The sequence below is a fragment of the Hypanus sabinus genome, chromosome 12 (genome assembly GCF_030144855.1).
Source record: "Hypanus sabinus isolate sHypSab1 chromosome 12, sHypSab1.hap1, whole genome shotgun sequence".
In the NCBI taxonomy this organism is placed as follows: domain Eukaryota; kingdom Metazoa; phylum Chordata; class Chondrichthyes; order Myliobatiformes; family Dasyatidae; genus Hypanus; species Hypanus sabinus.
Window position 1 is genome coordinate 43659829 of NC_082717.1, and position 18590 is coordinate 43678418.

Genomic DNA, 18590 nt, shown 5'->3' on the forward strand with positions numbered 1-18590 from the left:
TTTTGACAGCTCTAAAATGTAGCTACCAGGGAGTTACGGTATGTCACACAAAATCCACCTGTCGGCATTTTTGGGGTAACTTTAAAGTAGGATATTTATCCTAAACATGGCTAGCTTCTAGCCAGCTGCTTCCTATGTTGTTTTATACGTCTGTCTTACACAAACATACATTTGAATTTCTTTAAGCAGATTGGGAGACAGGAGCTCCTTAACTGAAAGGAGAGTAGAGGCTAAAGCACTTATCATTCCCAGAAAGTATCTGAATTTGCCCATAAAGGGTCTTACTCTATGGGACAACAAATCTAGAACTGGGTAGTACTTGACCAGTATGCGTACAATGTGACAAGTGAATTCCTTCTGTGCCTTTGTATTTTACAATAAGGTAGTGCAAATCAAACTCAGAACAATGACAGGTTCAGTTTAGCTCTCCTTGTCAGATCCTTGAAACTTTGTTGTGCCTGCTCGTTGAAAAGTGTCACTTCTACTGGCCTCCTTCAGAAGCATTGTCTAAAGGACACTTGTAACTTCTTTGCTTGACTTTGCCTTCTGATAGTTGTCTATAGCCAAACTCATTCTCCTGGAGAGGTAAAATTTGGAGTTCCATCTGGTGAATAGCAAGTTAACAACATGAACTGCACAGATAAAATCTGCCTACTTAGTTTTCATTCATGACTTTGCAAGTTTTTGGGTTTTTTCTTGCAGGAATCAGGTCAGACAAGTACCCCACTTGTGAAATTTATTCTGCTCACATAAACATAGTTGGAGTAATTTTTACTTTAGTTTCATGTATGGTGGTATTGGTATTCACATGTCGTTAGAAAATTATTTCATCCTGTTTCTTGTTTTTAACTAATATTTTCTGATTAGTATTCTGCTTGTTTCTTTATATGTAGCATATGTGTGCTAACCCTTCAGGTGGATTTATTTCTTTATATGAAAACTATATAATACTGATAAACATCAACAAAATCTGCAAATTCCCTTAGCCCTGGTCTGTAATGCTGTAATGAAGCTGGATACATTGCATAATTTTGAAAGAGCAATATATTTTACAACATCAATATTTAAATCACTGCCCTAGACCTAACACTTCTTTATATCATTAACACACCATCCCACTGCTTTAGAAATGCTGGAAGAGGGCAGGCTGGGTCCTGTTTCTAATCATGTTGAAGGCTGGGCTGCAGATCTCCCTGAGTGGGGGAAAAATGTTTGTGCATATTTTATGTGCAATTTAGATTTAATCTTAAAAATAGATAGGCAAAAATCCAAAGCAGTCATTTATGCAAATTCTCTCATGATTCCAAACTAATTCAGACAGATCAGAATATGTATTGTCGGAAGTCCATCAGTTTTACTGGTCCAGTCCCAGAATGTCATTTAAATGGCAGCTTGCTGCTGATCAGCAGGTTTTGTTGTCTGATTATAATCCATTTGCATATAAAAGTGGTGCTATGTGACTTAGATTTTGGCTTATAATTTTTTTGAAGTGAACATCTGCATAATTCCTTTTGTTTCCTCATTTAAAATATTTCCATGGATTTTTATAGATTCGACTAAGATTAGGTTCATTTTTGCAGGCCAGGAATGTTTCTGTAGTAATTTTAAACATAAGATAAAATTATCTCTATGTAGTTCAGGTAGCATTGAAGTTTCCTGCATCCTTCATACAGTTGTTGGATTTTGAAAGCACAGAAACAAGTTCAATAATAATAAAAAAAAAGCTTGCAAGCATTTTATGCTGCTGTTTGAGAATTGTATTACCCTATATAGAATAGATTACAGTTAATGATTTTCGTTAGTAGTTCAAGAAAAGCTATTTGCAGATATTCAAAGTGTTTTGTTGCATTAATTCATTCCAGAGAATTCTGTAGTCTTTTTTGATCTGTAGTGAAAATGTTGACGTATGTATATATATATGTTCTCTGTGATAAACTCATGTTATACATCTTTGTTGAAGCAAACCAAAAACACAGTTGTATAACAACATTGTTGTTGTACCTTCTCCCCCCATTGTGTTAGCATTTTGCAGTTACACTTGATTCAAAGTCAGCTGTGTAGAGATACAAATTGCTTACTAATCTACGTACAGCTAATTTATATTGGATAGACTTTAATGAGATGCACCCAATCTTTTTACTTGTGCCATGATTAGAATCAAGCCCCGGGTCTTGATAAATATTCCATCAGAGTATTCAAATTACCCTTAAGGGCATTAATATAGGATAATAGATGGTTGGCAGTGAATTACAAGACAGTAATTCAATCGAGTGGTTCTGATGATGTCATAAATTGAGAGCCGAAAGTGCCTTCTGAATATGAGCAGATCAACGCCAGCCCCACCGCCACCCAGCCCTACCATCCTGGATTTAATTATTACCTTAATCCCACTGCCGCCTATTACTTTCTTTTGTATATCATTATACAAAGAAGAATACTTAGATGAATTTCAACAGTTTAGGGAGGCTTGGTGGGTGCAGAGGATTTGTTGAGTGCGGAAGCACAAGTTATGATTATGCCACGAGAGTGGGAGTGATATTCAAAATCCTTTTAGTAAAATTGATGATGCCAGTTCATTCATATTGCTACATATCTCGTCTGCTGGATTAGAGATGTTATTGGAGGCCTGGAAGAAGCACCTGTGTCTTTTCCACAGCAGATGCACGAAAAGAAATAGGCAAAGGCAGGGTATCTTAAACAAAATATTTTTAGAGTTGTATAATGTGGGAAGAGACACTTTGGTCCACTGTGCCTGTGCCAATACCAGATACCCATCTCCACTAATCCTATCATCTAGCACTTGGCCTGTGGCATTCCATGCCATGCTGTTTCATGTGTTTATCTAAACTCTTAATAAATATTGCAAAAGTAACTGCCACCACCAGCTTTTCAGATAGCAAGCTTGAGATTACAACCACTTTTCGAGTTAACAAATTTCTTTCTCAAATCCCCCCTAAACCTTCTGTCCCTTACCTTAAATGTAAGCTCTTCTGGTCATAGGTAACTTTGCCGAGACGAACTGTTTCTCCCCAACTTTCCCATTTATGCCCTTCATAATTTTGTTTTCTTCAATCAGGTCACCCTCAACGTCCCTGTTCCAAGACAACTCTAGCCTATTCAGTCTCTCCTCATAACTGAAATTGTATTTCAGAAAATATAATCATATCCACTATGGCAACAAAAAGTGAACACCATACTTCAGCTGTGATCTAACAAATATCTGCACTTATATTTTATGCCACAGCTAACGAAGCCTTTTTAACCATCTTACCTACCTTTCTGCTGTCTTGGGGATTTTGACAAGTATTGTAAGATCCCTTTGCTTTTCCTTGCTTCCTGGGATCTGACTATTTATTGTGTATAGCCTGGCCTTATTAGTCCTACCAAGCACATCAGCTCACATTTTTTCAGGATTAAATTCCATCTGCCAGCGGTGAATTTGGCCTAGCATTTTTTTTTCATATTAGAACAACATTTTCTTCAGCAAAATTCGGGAAATCCACTTGTATGGGCTTAATCTATGTACTTGCTTCAGACAGTTTGGAAGTACTGCTATCCTGGTTGTTTGAATTGCTGTGTCTTTTGTGGGAGCTTTATTTGGCATACTAGAGAAAATTTGAAATCAACATAGAAACATAGAAACTTAAAACAATGTTGCAACCATGTTATTTTTGTTATTATGCATACCTTATTCTAATTTATCCATCTCATTTTGAAATTATTTCCTTGCTTTATTTTGCCTTGTACCATGCATTATTTCTAGGCCAAGAGTGCAGGCAGGAAATCCATGTCCAGAATTGTACTGGTTCTACAACCAGGAAATGGAAGATGCGCAGATTTCTGCTCCTTGGTATTATAATTTCTCATAATAGATCAGCTGATAATCAAAGGCCAGGGCAATTGATGTCGTACACAACCAAATCTGAAATGAGTAGGAAGGACAATGGCATGAGTTCCGGCATACTAGTCAGCTAATGATAAGGAATCCTTTTAAAACCTTATAGATTGTAGAAGCATGGAGAAGCAGAGGGACCAATGGATTTGTATTATTTTGTACTCCTGGGAATAAGGAGACAACATGGTTGGTTTTGGTCTTGATTTTAATAGAGTAAAAAAGCAGGGAGGGAAGATGTACAGGGTGGCATATTGTTAGTACAGACCCTTTCTTTTGATGGATGGTGAGCACCTGTTAACTATTTGTGCAGGGAAAGGAAATGTACAATTAAAATGTGATCTTTTTCCCCCTTCTCTCCCTCATTGAAGACGCTGGGGCGCAGTTCCACAGGTGTTGACTACCTTCCTCACTTCGCCCAAGAGCCCATTCTTCATGTGGAAACTTAAACCGTGAGTATCGGCAGGTTGTTTCACTTTGAAGGACGTAGAAACTCTGTTCCCCTGATGTCTGCAGTTATGCTATGAAGTAATAGTCATTGGATGGTAACCTGGAGCTGGGAACTTGGCAGCTTCCCTCCTCTTCCTTTATTGGAGTGATCCAACTCTAATCTTACTCTGCCTTCGAACTCAGCAGAGAGAAGAGTTTCAATCTGGAAACTTAATAGTTCTGTATAAATTAGAAGTGTCCAGTGATATTTATATCTGCACTCTCCAACCTGACCCATTGAGGCAGTTCAAGTGAATCAATTTTGATTGTCTTTAATAGCTGATTTTTCCCACTTGATCACAATATTATATCTCAGCTTCATTGGGAAAAATCATGAAACTCTTTTAGAGTGCATAATGATTTGATAAGTTTTGATGATTCTAAACTAAAAACCACACGACAGGTATTTTGGACATGAGGTTACCAGAAGTTTTGGGAAATAAACAAATAAGTATAACCAAGATCAAAAGCAGTGCTGTGACAGCACGGTAATCCTCTGTGCTGTATTCTTCAGAGCTAAACTGGGACTTTATAGTTGCACTCCCCACATGTTGACTGATGGAGCCATTGGGAGGAAGGGACGAAAGGAGACTAAGCAACATAGTAAGTGAAGGGTGAGACCTCGTCAACTTGAGTGCCAGTGCAAGAAGCCTGGCAACAGGTTGTGTGTGTACCATCTCATCAAGGGGGAATCAGCCATGGTGATTTGGGGGGGGCTTCACTTCGAGCCACAAAAGTAATCGGCATATTGAAAAGTCCTGACAATAGTTGTACTATTATAGTTGTCAGATAAGTTTCTGATGCAGATGTTTAGATCCAAAACAATCTATTTATTTAACAGGCTTTGGCTATAAGATTTGTAATAAATCTGGAAAAGGAACAGTTAAAACTAAATGCATCACTTATTTTGCTCTAGGGAAACTGTGCTTTTGATAAAAATATTGTAGAGTAATAAATTCATCAAACTAAAATGCAGGAGCTAATAGACTACTCAAGTTTCAATGAATGGGAAATAGAAATCAGGCTCTTATTACTGCAAAGATACACAGATGCTGTCTGCTTTAATCACTTGGTCATGGTTGGCAGACAGTTAGTCACCATAGACTGTGACAGGGTGAAAGCAGGGTACCAGGGTCCCTAGCAAGTGAAAATTTGATGCAGAAAATGATCTTTTTCCCTCCTTAGAAGTTAACAGCAACATTTTACTTCAAATCATTAGTCTCGCATAACTCAATCAATATGGATTTACTCAAAAATCAATTTCCTACCGCAAATATGATTGTTAAATAATTCACAAGTAACAAGCCCTCTGGCACCTGGAGGTTGAAGGGGGGTAAGTGCTGAACAAGATTTAAAGCAGATTTCAATTAAATGAAGAGAAAAAATATATTAACATTCAGTCAGCCTTTGAAACTTTTCTTCATTTGGTCAGAATTTTTTTTGGGAAGGGGAGGGGCAAGCCGAGGAAGAGCACAGTGGAAAGCTGCATATATCAGCGCAGGTGCAATGGAGCGAACTTAACTGTTCAGCATATGTAAGTGCAATCTGAAAATCACTTGAAATTGGTCCCTAATGACCTCTGCTTTTGTCATATGGTCATGATTATAACGATAAAATTGCATTGCCATGCCTTTAGTGAGAACGAGGTGGATGAATAATTGTTACGTGTATTGAATGCAGTGTGTGTCTGGGTGAATCAGGACAGCCACTGGACATGTATCTCCTCTCTCTAAAGCAGTTTTCAAAGAGCCCACCTCTTGTACTAATAGATACCAGGTACACTGTGATTTTATTAGGAAAGCTAGCCAGGCTTTTGAAGGTGTGTGGAAACGTGGTGCGGATATGATGGCTGATTCTGTGTTCGCATCAAGCTCACTAATAAATTCTAGCTAATTCATTTTTTATTCTCTCTAGGGGTCTGCTTGCAGACTTGACTTAACAGAGGAAGCATCATGTTACTTCCTTTAAATAATTGATGTCTCTTGGCCTAAGCCAGCTCAGAAGAAAATCTGAAAATAGTGACTGATTAAGTAAATATGTAGCTTTTGCATTCCTGATATGTGGCTGGGATTGCTGTCATTGAATCTTTGTGCAGAGCTCTCTATTTCAGAGGATGCATTTTGACAGATTGTCATTAATATCAGAAATGCAATTAAAGAAACCTTTGTCTCTTTTAGTTTGGCCTATCACAGTAGTTTCCGTACTTGTCATAGAGACAGTTCAGTGTAACCACTTTCCAGATATACCAGCCATGGAGTTTGTTGGAAAATCATAAGAATGACTACAGGATCATTAATGTTTCAGTGTGATCATCATCACAGATCAATGATCCTGAGTGCTCTCTGCAGTTGGCATCCTCATTGAAAGCTGGTATCAGCAGAAAAAGAAACCCAAAATGGAATAAAACCAGGCCCATACTGTATGTAGATTAAAAATAACAGATACTTTATAGTGATTACAATGCAGTAATATAATCTTAGAGTTTAGATGACAGTTATAAACCACTCAAGGTTTACTTTTGTGGCTCATGACATCACCTGAACCTGTCTATTAAATTACTGCCTTGTAATCACTCCTTTGTAGCCATTATTCTCAAATACCTATGGAATCATTTATTTTCTAATAATCCTTCCTGAAGAAGGAACTCTTGCAGTACTGCAGTGGTAGTCACATGATCACATGCAACATTGGGCCCAACACTGCTGTTAAGTTTATTGTCCTTTCACCTTTGTAATTGCTGTGAACAGTGCACCACTTGTTGTAAAGATTAACTCGAGTTCACTGAGTTAAGGCAAGAGTTCAATATCACTTCTGTTGATACAAATTGTTTGAGTTTTGTTCCCTTGATTCGCAGTGCAATTGAAATCTGTGATTGCTCACTTAGGGTTTGTCAGCTGAGGCTCAGTTGGAAGTTCTCCTCCTATTGTGCCAAGGGGCTGTGGATCTGAATCTGACTTCAGTGGACTGAAAGCAGTTTAAGTTGTTGTTCCAGCACCGAAGAGGTGCAGCACTGTCAAAAGTGCATGATATTGCAATCAGATATGCAAAATTGAAACTCTCTCAGGGGAAAGACCCCCCCCCCCCCCCGCCCCGGTGCAACCAATCCCTGATTAGGAGACTAATCACTGGGATCCCGATTAATGTTTGCCCCTCAACCAACAGCTAAAAATGTATTATCTGCTCTTTATCACAGTGCAGTTTCATTTCTGCATGTAGTTTCAGGTCACAACTGAAAGGGGCTTTTAAGACATCTTATCATGAAGACTTTGGATAAGTCTGAGTCTTCCTATCATGACTGTATCATAAATGGTTAATTATTATTTTACATCTTAATTCCATTGATCAGTTATCTGAAATGAAGAGATGCAATGATAAAAGTATGAGTTTTTGGTTAGCTGTAGGAAAATGAATTTTAGAGCTAAATATCTGGAGACTATTCAATTGCTGAGAAGAAAATAATACATTATTACTATTATCAACTTTTCCTGAAAATATTGTCCTTCCTGAGTGGGAGAGGGTCAGAATGATTGTTAGCAATTTCTTTGATAACGAGTACTAGTGTACCAAAACCCTAGCTGGCCTTTATCTGACATCATTAATTGACAATCACAAAGTACAAGTTCTAACAAACATCCGGATGGTGATCAAAGTCTGACTCCTCTCCTACATTTAACCAGTGTCACTAAGTCCAGTTGTACATTATATCCTTCACTACTGCTGCAATCAATTACTCACTGCAGGTCAGCAGTGAACCCAGAATTATTTTGGTCATCATATTTTCCATTTTAGATTATAAGTATTTTTCATCTATGTCTTTTTAAGGAACATTTAATTAGACATGTAATGGAAATCTTAACGCTACTCTCACAAAAACAAATATGTTACTATTTACAAATAAGTATTATTTTTGTATTCATATTTTATGTCATTTGGATTGGTACTAAAGTTTGTGTGATCATGACACTGACCTGGTTTTTGTGCAAGGTTCCTTCCAAGTATGGAACAAACATTCATGGTTGAACAGCCAAGGTCAATGAGATAGTTCACAAACTATAAATCAAAAGTTCATTGTTGCGATGTCCCATTTTCACCAATAACTTTCTGCCTTCTAGATGTTCAAAATTAACCAATTATCAAATGTAATCATTACTATGGAATCTGATTTCTAATGATTATTATATTTATATCAACAGAAGAGAGATTGAACTCTTGACTTAACCCACTGGCAACTCTAATTGATCTTTACAGTACACTTACAGTACAGTAAGTACTACTCTTTTCACAGCAATTACTAATATGGCCATAGGAAGTGAGTTAATAATATAGAATCCAGTGTCACAAAGTAGTCAACTGTATTTTCCAATCAGATATGCAATTAGCAGTTCCTGCATTTAATATTAAAATAATTTCATCAGTAAGAAAGCTGACCATCTATTCCACTATACTCTTATCAGCTAAATAATTAGTTAAAATAAACCTTGTTCTTTATGCAGTAATGCTGTATTATTAATAATTCAGAAATTTCTGCCAAAGGTGACATTCAGGAGTTTTAACCATTTGTAGTATGCGTAAATGGCTAACAGCTTCTAAATTGTACAGAAATAGCTTGAGTTATGTAATTCTTTACAGCCATAGTAATGAAATTATAATCAGAAATACACCTCAATAATTAGATTACAGAACTCTTCACAACAAAGGGAAAATTCCGTTCTGGCAATTTGGAAGCAAATCTTTAGTTCAGTTCAATTCCTGTTTTGGTTTTAAGTCTGCATTTAGTTAATGAACTATTCAACTTCCTGGATCTATGTTACTTTCCATTTTGAGCTTTTCTGTTACTACCTGCCACTGATTGGAAAAGGAGCTAGAAGGAGGGCAGCAAGAGGCATGGTAAAATAATGGAACGCTTGAGGAGGAAACCAGTAGCCAAATAGTGGCTCCACAATCATGAGGAAATCTGCAGGTGCTGGAAGTCCAAGGAGACACAGAAAAAATGCTGTAGGAACTCAGCATGTTAGGCAACATCTATGGAAGGGAAAAAGCAGTACACATTTTCGGGCTGAGCATCTTCATCAGGACTGGAAAAAAAACATGAGGTAGAGTAAGAAGGTGGGGGGAGAGGAGTAGGCCCTTCCCTTTGTTGCTTAAACCCCGTGAGTGTGTTGCCATATAGGGGCTTGCTGCTTTGGACCACAGAGGCTCCCCAAATTTTATTTATATCTTACAGGATTGGCACATATGTGAGATGTCCTAATTTTTCAGGTAATGCTAAACTTGAGTGCAGAAGCTTGTTGTGTTAACCAGGGTGATATTTCAAAGTAAGCTTAAAAGACAAGGAAATAGCAGATGGAATTGAAAACAACTGAGTGCAGAACGATGACGTTAGGGAGAAGCATTTCAGAGTTAACATATTAAACAGGAGCGTCCTGGAGATAAAACTGTTCATAGGTCTCCTGTTTTAAGGGATGATAGTGAATGGCATATTAGAATGTAACTAAAAAATGTAAAGAGAAATGGATGAAATTGCTTAAAGCTTTGGTGAAGCTGTGGTTGTGTTGTTTGTGCTTTGGAAAGATGATAAATTATTTGTACACATCCATGGCAGAATTGACTCCTGAATTTATAGTGATGAATTATGATGAGAGGTTGCCCAAACAAAAACTTTACTCTTAGGAGAGGCAAAGTGGGATTGATGTCTCTATGTGTGTGCGTATCTCTGTCCAGCAGAAGGGTGGGTGGGGTGAGTGCTCAGGAAAGCTTTTTAAAAATTATATATGAAGAGAATTTGGATCAACTTCTGGTAGGGTTCAATGAGTAAATTAATGTTGAAGAGATAAATAGACTCACAGAAGCATGTAATAAGGAAAGCTGGCCTTGTGTGCATGCAAGCTGAAACGTAAATGGTCAGGGTTCTTCCATTTTCTTGTATGGTAGCCTGAACAGGGAAGAACAAGGAAGATTTCTGCAAAGGATCAGGCAGAGTTCCATGAGGGGAAGTGGTACTAGGCTACTGATTTCAAAGTCTTTATATGGAAAAGTTGGCAATGGTAGGCCAGATGCTCGGGTGAGGATCTCCAAAAGAAGCAAATTACATTACTATTTTCTTCAGCCAACAAATTAATTAGAAGTATAAAAGTTGTAACAACATTACAGATCAGTCAGAAGGAATATATGAATTGATGTTCCTAATGCAAATCTGTTGTTAGAACTGGAATTTGATGGCATGTTTGTGTCTGATTGATAAATATATTTGTCCTTTGCTTATCCTGATCTACCTGCCATGTCTTGTGCTTTATCATATTGTTTCAGATTTCCTCTCCCTTGAGTATTTTTATTTAATCTGCTGAGTAAATTTCACTTGTCTATAGTGTATATATTATGTGTTGCTTTGCAATATTCTATGTTTCCTGTTTCGTTCATCTCCATCAATAATTGGGCTCACCATAAATTTGTTTACCAAGCTCCTGCCATACTTTTAGAGGGGGTGGGATTGTAATTGCTACTTCCTAAATGAATGTGCAGCAACAAATCTAATCGTAATAGCTCACACTGACAGAGCAGTAGATTACATTCTTACCTTTTAAATTTGTTTGGGAACATCAATAAAAACAACTAATTTGATTATTGAGCAGCTATATTTTCATAGTCATTATTATACAAATAATAATTGCATTAAGGGAAGGCAGAGATTAGACTGCTACCTTCCCATTGCTGAAAACGGTGAATTAATTTACAGTTATAAAGAATGATGAGACTGTATTAACAGCACAGACAGGGAGAAGAATATATCCAACAGGTTTGCACTAACATTTCTATTAGCCTGGAGCAGTGTTTCAGAGGATATGCTACATTTCCAATCAAGATATTATAGCATAGAGGGAGGCCATTTGACCCATCATCCCTGCATTGGAGCTGTTTCTTAACAGGTTTCTACTTTATTAAAATTTTCTTTCCCTATCCCCTATCCTTTAATATATTTTTTCAAACACCTATCTGATTCCACTTAAAAGATGTTACAGTCACTGCTTTAATAGCTGCCTGTGGTAAGAGTATTCTATTTCCTAATGATATTCTTGTGAACAAAACCTCTTTTAATTTTCCCCTTTCATTCTTCTAGTGATAATTCTCAGTATGTGCCCTCTTGTTATTGATTCACCAACCAGTGGAAACAATCCTTCACTGTTCCACTTCTCAAAATCTTTCGTAATTTTGAAAATGTGTCTTGCATTTGTCCTTAATCTTCTATACTGCATTGTTTCTCTCATTGCTCATCTTACCATGAGTCAGATACTGAGTATGATTGAGAAATAATTCTGGTTTTGAGCTGAATCTTGAAGTGTTTACTTTTTGCTGTTTCTAGTTTAATGGGCACAATAGTCTTGTCCTGCATGAGTGAATATCCGTGTTGTCTGCTGCCGCTCCACGACAGATGATACCTCTTATCTCCTGTGATTTGGAATTTAAAAGCCACTGAAGCTCAACAATTGTATATTTGGATATAAATGGGCTGAAAATGGCACTTTATTTAAATTTCAAAATTTAAAGAATTTAAATGATGCCGTCCTGTTTAATGCATAAAGCTTTGCTTTTATAGTCTGCAGCTCTGAAACTGGGCTCGATAATGCTCATGCTTTCGGGGCCCAGTGGTTGTGTTTGAGTACTTAAATAACATGCGACACAAGTGCACACTTCTGCAGCAGGTTTTGTTGGATGTTGTGTTGACAAAGGTGCATATACGCCGGAATTGGGGGAGGTCATGGTATCAGTCAGTATGCAATGCTGATTTGATGCAAATGCTCCAATTGTGAAGTTTACACTCCTTAACAATTTAGAACACTGACAGGTTCCCCTCCGTCATCCGTCCTCCATCATCATTGTGTTTCAATCTTCCAGCTCCCTCTCCACAGCAATGTTGGTATATCTTTACCAAAGGAGCACAGTGGTTCAAGAAAGGGACTCGGCACCACCTTCTCAAGGCAGATGAGAAGGAACAGAAGGACTGGCCTGATCAGCAGCGCTCCAGTCCTGAAAAACGAATAAATGATTTTCAAAAAAATCAAAAATCAATTAACATGCACTAAACCGTAGTAAGAGGCTCCCATTATCAAACAGTGTGTTGATCAGTTCCTGGTTGTGTTAGCACTTAATACTTTAAATAGTTGTTTCAAGCTGGGCTTTTGAAGTGACGTTGCCGATCATGTTTATAGACAATGAAAGACATCTTTTTTTAACTTTTAAGGCATTTAGAAGAATCAATTGGTCTCGAATGTAGGTGCAGTGATAGACATTCCCCTTGTAAGACAGCTTAGCTGGGAGAATGGGCAAAGGGTCAGCAGAGCCAGGCTAGCTGCTGAAATAATGTTGAAGGGGAGGAGGAGGAAGACTCCCAGCAGATGGTTACATGGGCCCAAGGGAGAAATCTCCCTAGCCAAAGCTCAGAGAAGGGTGTGTGAAACATCTGTACATAACTAAGTATATCCTCACTGTCATCCATCACCTGCCACAGCCATAATCATGTCTTCAGAGCTGGGTGTGGAGCACATTGCCAGTTGCTGCCTGGGTGACTATGTCAATGAATTTTTATATGCTGCACTTTTTAAACGCCTGAAGCTAAAGGCATTTGTAGTGAGGGAGATGGTGAGGTTCTCTGTTCAAAAAGAAATAACCACATTTCGTTTATCAAAGACTGGGAGGTAGACAGAAATGTAGCAATTGAATAGTACTGAATGTATTCATATTGCTCTTCAAGTGCCATATGCCAGGTCTGCCCTAAGCAAGAACAAAGTAGATTTCACTCCTTTCAGTTTAATCTGCTGTGTGACCAAGGGCAACGGCAGATCCTATATATTAAATCCTGGTACCTTACCAACAATCAGTCTTCAGCTGGAAACACAACTGATTGCAGATGCTGGAATCTGAGGCAACAAATGAGCTCTGAGGCAACAAAAGAACTCAGTAGGTCAAGCAGCATCTACGGGAGGAAAGGAATTGTCAGTGTTTCAGGTCAAACCCTGCATCGTGGGCCCTGAAGCAAGTTTTGGACTCAAAACATCAACAACTCCTTTTCTCCCACAAATGTTTCTCAATCCGCTGTGTTGCTCCAGCAGATTATTTATCATTCTTCTGCTTCCTGTTAAAGGGTGACAGGATATCTATGACAGAAAGGATGATGTCTTTTGGTGTGCTCGCTGCCACATGAACTGTGACAGAGAAAACTGTTGGGTCATTTACGATGGCTGCAGGGCTTCTACAGCGCCTGATAGTGTAAGACTCAGGATTCATGGTGATCTGCTGCATGGCAGAGCACTAGGGGTCACCATTATGAAATGAGGTGACTTGCCATGGCAACCAGCAGAGAAGCAGGACCATAATAAAGATGAGAAGGAGCTTGAGACAGTGGAAGGGAGCAGACTTGATGGGCCAGATGGCCTGACTCATATATCTTATTTTGTATCTCATGGTAATGGTAACCCAGCTGCTGTCTGGCCACACTGTGTGGGAGAGTGTGAGTCAGTGTGACCCCAATCCTCTTGCTCCTGTCACTTGCCATCGCAAAGCTGATTGGCCACAATGCCGAGCTATGTATAAAACCAAAGCAAAATATGAATTTGTTTTTAGTTGCTTAACTCATTTCATGTTGTCAATCACAGAATGCTGAAGGAACTCAGCAGGTCAGGCAACATATATAGAAGAAAATGAGCTGTTGACATTTCGGGCCTGGAACCTTCATCAGAGTTGTCCTGAGTCATCGACTGTTCATTTCCCTTATAGATGCTGCCTGACCTGCAGAGTTCCTCCAGCACATCTGCAGAACCTCTTCCACCACATTTCATATCATTCTGCATACAGGGTAAACTTCATAAATCTTCCCTTTTGATCTGTCTTCTCTGTCCCTTTACCTCCTCATGCTGCTATGCAGTGCTTCTCTGGTGGCAGTAGTGTGGAAGAAGGAGGTGTACTAAATTTTCAAATCAGAGAGTCACATTATGCAGAGGCAGCCCTTTGAGCCCAGCTTCCATTCTGAATGTCTGTCACTTAGTAAGTTCACCTCCAAGTTGCATCCATTTTAACTTTGAATATATTGACACCCTGCACTGAGTCTAAATCCTGAAACTTCCTACTCATTAGCATCGTGGGTCCTGTCCCCCGCGGTGGACTTCAGAGTTTCAAGAAGGCAGTTCACTTCCACTTTCTCAAGAGCAGTTAATATTGTGAAATAAATATTGGCTTAGCCAGCAATGCCCTGATCCCAAAATAGAAAAAATACATTACGTTTAGATAGTGGTAGCTTCTACATGTGTGAGTTGGATACAGAGACGTTGACCATAAAGGAAATGTGTTGACAGATTTGGACCCCTATGCACAGGATTGCCTGCAAGCTTTTCTAAAGCCCTGTGCCAAATTAGTGCTGGATGGATAGCAACAGTCAGAACCTTCTCTTATGGGATCAATGTTCTTCAGGCACTTGCCTCATCTCTGTAGGTAGGCTATCATTCTCCAGTGTCTTTCATGTTTTCCTTCGAGCATGTAATATTTTGTGATGTAGCAATTATGCTTAATAACTATAAAGTGGACATAGGCTGTGAGATGTGATTATTTTTAGATGAGTAGCAGTGTTATATGTGTGAGAGTGCAGTGCCTCATCAGAATGCTATTCTGAGACTTAATCGAAATTATTGGTTGGTGATTGGTGTGGGTTTGGTGAATGTCTGAAGTTTGTGATACATTCAGTAGGATGTTGCACTTGAAAATGCATTCGCTGGCCTTGACCATTTGTGTGAGGTCATTGAACTTCTTGCAGCACTGAAACACAGTCCCTGAAGTTAGATTCCTGGCATTGATCTCCAGGCTTACTTGGTCCCATTGCCTTTTGAGCATGTGACTGAAAGGCTTCCAGGCCCTCTGTGGATGTAGGGCTTGTTTCCTGCTTCCTCCCCAGGGTCTCCACTACAGCATTTACAAACCTCCACCTCTGGCCTTTGGTGTGTCATTGATTATTTTTAAATTCAAGAGTGTTGCTTTATTCATAAAATTGGTAAATGTGTAGCACAGTGCCCTTATGTCATTCTCTGTACAAGCCATACCATTCTATTTCCATTATGTCATGATGACCAGCTTTCCCCGATGTGCATTCCTCAAGTAGTGTAAGGGACGTATTTCACACTGACATCAGCTCCTCAGTATGCTCTGGTAAAGGAGCATCATGCTGTCGTCATTTTCCAATCTTCGTGGCAGCTGCAGCAAGTGTCAGCAGCCCCTCAGTACCCAGTCCTAAATCATGGATTGTGTCAGTCTGCAACTTCCACTTATGGAACAGATTATATTTGTAGGCCAGCAAACTCGGAGCAGGCAAGAGGACATCTTTTACTCAGATGATTATCTTCCAGCAGCAGTTGCTTGCCTCAGTGTGCATCCCTGCGGGCTGCTTATGATGTGTCATTGTTTACTATTTTCCTACTAAGATTCATTTCCTGCGTGACTGCCAATGCAGCTGAAGCTAAGCTGCACTTCGTAAAGTTCATCCCCCTTTCAGTGATGCAGGCTGGTGCTGAGAAGTGCAGGTTAGCTTGAATTGATGCTTCCAAGATATGACACTGGAACCCCCTGCTGATACAGACAACCAATCAATGGCATGGTTAATGCTAGCTGCTCACAGAAATCATCATAATGAAGTTGGTTTGTTGCCTGCATTGCAATCAACAGGCATAGGTTAATTAAGCATTGTGATCCCTCTTCCTGATTTTGGGTCCTATCCAATTTAGCCCTTCATTACTTCAAAATGAGATTTCAAAGTTAAACCCTAGCAGGTGAACAAGATTACATTTTCTTTACAAAAATCAGATGAGTTTGAGCTTGTAATACAACAACATTAATTGGGTTGAATGGATCTCCTCTCTATGCAAATTAACCAGATATCTTTATCATATTGAAATACTTTTGCATCAGTTAACCTATTTTATGTTTCCTTCTTTCTTTAACTTCAGTTGTTATGATAAAATAATAAGTTACTATTAGCTGCAATTTGTATGTATTGAAGATCGTGAAATCTGATTTCTTGGTTTAATCAGAGTAACCTCCTCTGAACTGCCATCTTAAATGCTTTGAAATAGCAAATTCTTTTTCAGAAATTAGTTTGGCTTTTTGATGAAGTATATTTCAAAATGTGAATGCTGGATTCATAAATCTGTATTGCTGAGATCTAAAGTACTTTCTGGTGTACTAAATGTACCTCAGTAACCAAGGAATTACTTTTTAAATCTTATTTTTCTAGTAAATCCAATTGTGGCATCGTGGACTGTGAGGTTGGGTGTAGAGCAAGGGTTCCCAACTTGGGGCCCACAGACCCCTTGGTTAATGATAGGGGTCAATGGCATAAAAAAGACTGGGAACCCCCAGTAAAGAGAGAAAGAAAAGGGTAAAGACCAGGTTTTTTAAGCTTTTGAATAAGGAATGCATACTTACAAACATGTTCCCTACTTCTCTTTAAATGGCACCTTAAGATTTTTATCCATGACATGTGCTCAGAATTGTACATTGAGTTAATTTCTTCATTGCTATCAGTGATCCCTATTGACCTTTTAACTTGTGGCTTATACGACCATTTCAAAGGACATTTAAAAATTAACCACATGACTGGGTCTGGAGTCACATTCTTGTTAAACCAAGTAAAGAAGGAAGATTTGCTCCAGTGATGAACCAGATGGATTTTTACAATGATCTCATTGCTTTGTGGTCGTCATTCCTAATGGCTTGTCCTTTTTTAAATAAATCTGGAATACAGAGTGCAGTTTAATTCCACAGCAATCACGATAGGAATTGGAATTGCGCCTCTGGGTTGTTTGTTCATGCCACTGGACTACCACCCAGTTCCGTAACGTAATGGCTGCACCAATATTGTGCCTACATCTTGATTCTGTAGCTTCCTGATTCAGGAGAGATTTCAACTACTGGGCCAAACTACCTCATGGTTCGTTTCAAGCACATTATTGGTAGTATAAACAGAACATTAGCATGGCATTGCATAGATTGCAGAGCTTTCTTTTGCAATTCAAACTGTGTCAAGAGACAGATTTCCTTTACTGGCATTAATAATGCTTTATTCAATTTTTCTCCTTTAGATTCTGTCATGATTATTTTGCCATTTTGTCCATTTCTAATTCTACAGTACATTTCCATATTGTGGAATAATGTATTTCCATTTATTGATGAAAACATTGTGGCCCCTGATATTTATGGTATGATGAAAGGGAGGGATTAAAAAAAATCTTTGTCAGGAAATTTGGAAAAACAAAAGGGAAATTCATAAACTGTAATATATCAAATGGTTCAATTTAATATCAGGGAATGTATACAACCTGAAATTCTTGCACTTCACAGACATCCACGAAACAGGAGACCCCATAGAATGAATGAAAGAAACATCAGAACCCTGAAACTCCCCACCCCCCATCGCACATAAAATGAATTGGAGTCCGTCATGAAAGATACGTGGTTTCAAAATCGCACACTTGTTTAAGATCAGAAAGCAACTTGAGAAAACTTAATGACAACATAGAACATAGTACAGCACAGAAACAAGCCTTCAGCCCATGTTGTGCTGAAATAATTAATCTGATGTTTGACATGCCTTCACATAGTGATCAGCACATGTGGTTTTACTTTCCAACAGTAAACTGTAGAGAGGCACAGACCAACAGGCTGTTGTTGAGACTGTATTAATATATTATCAGAAGTATAATGAGTTAAAAATTATAGAGTCTGTGTAATTATCACAATGATCGTTATTTCATCTTCATTTGTGCTGCAGGTATATTATTTGAATCTCTGAAAAATAAACTAGCTATTACATATTAGACAGCAACTATAACACTGAAATGAAAAATTATATCTCTAATTACTTAATTTGGTTTACCCTGTATTTACTTTGATCATCTCTCAGCCATTTTATTAATTTTGCCAGAACATTTAATAGTTAATTAAACCACTTAGGTTGCTGTAAAATCTTTGTTCTCATTAGAAGTTACGGGCAAATTATATTTTTGTGACTTGCAGTTCTCATATAATGTCTTCTAACATATTCTTCTCGCTTAAATGGTGTAATTAAACACTTAACACAGGACTCCTTTCTTGTATTGCATGTCTAATGGAATGAATAAAGACTAGAATCATTGATATTTGTGGTAGAATCAGTGAGGTAAGTTTTCCTACCATC

General features: G+C 38.3%; 1 protein-coding gene across 4 annotated transcripts in view; it reads left to right on the plus strand.

Annotated features, from left to right (window-relative positions):
* Positions 1-18590, plus strand: part of esrrga (estrogen-related receptor gamma a) — a 229282-nt gene that overhangs the window by 18134 nt on the left and 192558 nt on the right. For 3 of the 4 annotated variants that reach the window (XM_059985835.1, XM_059985837.1, XM_059985836.1), the window contains exon 2: positions 4264-4344. In XM_059985835.1, the coding sequence (XP_059841818.1) occupies positions 4328-4344 (17 nt within the window). In that variant the 5' untranslated portion in view covers positions 4264-4327. Of the gene's footprint in view, positions 1-4263; positions 4345-8574; positions 8645-18590 lie in introns of all 4 variants that reach the window. The other variant, XM_059985841.1, reaches the window with a different exon arrangement.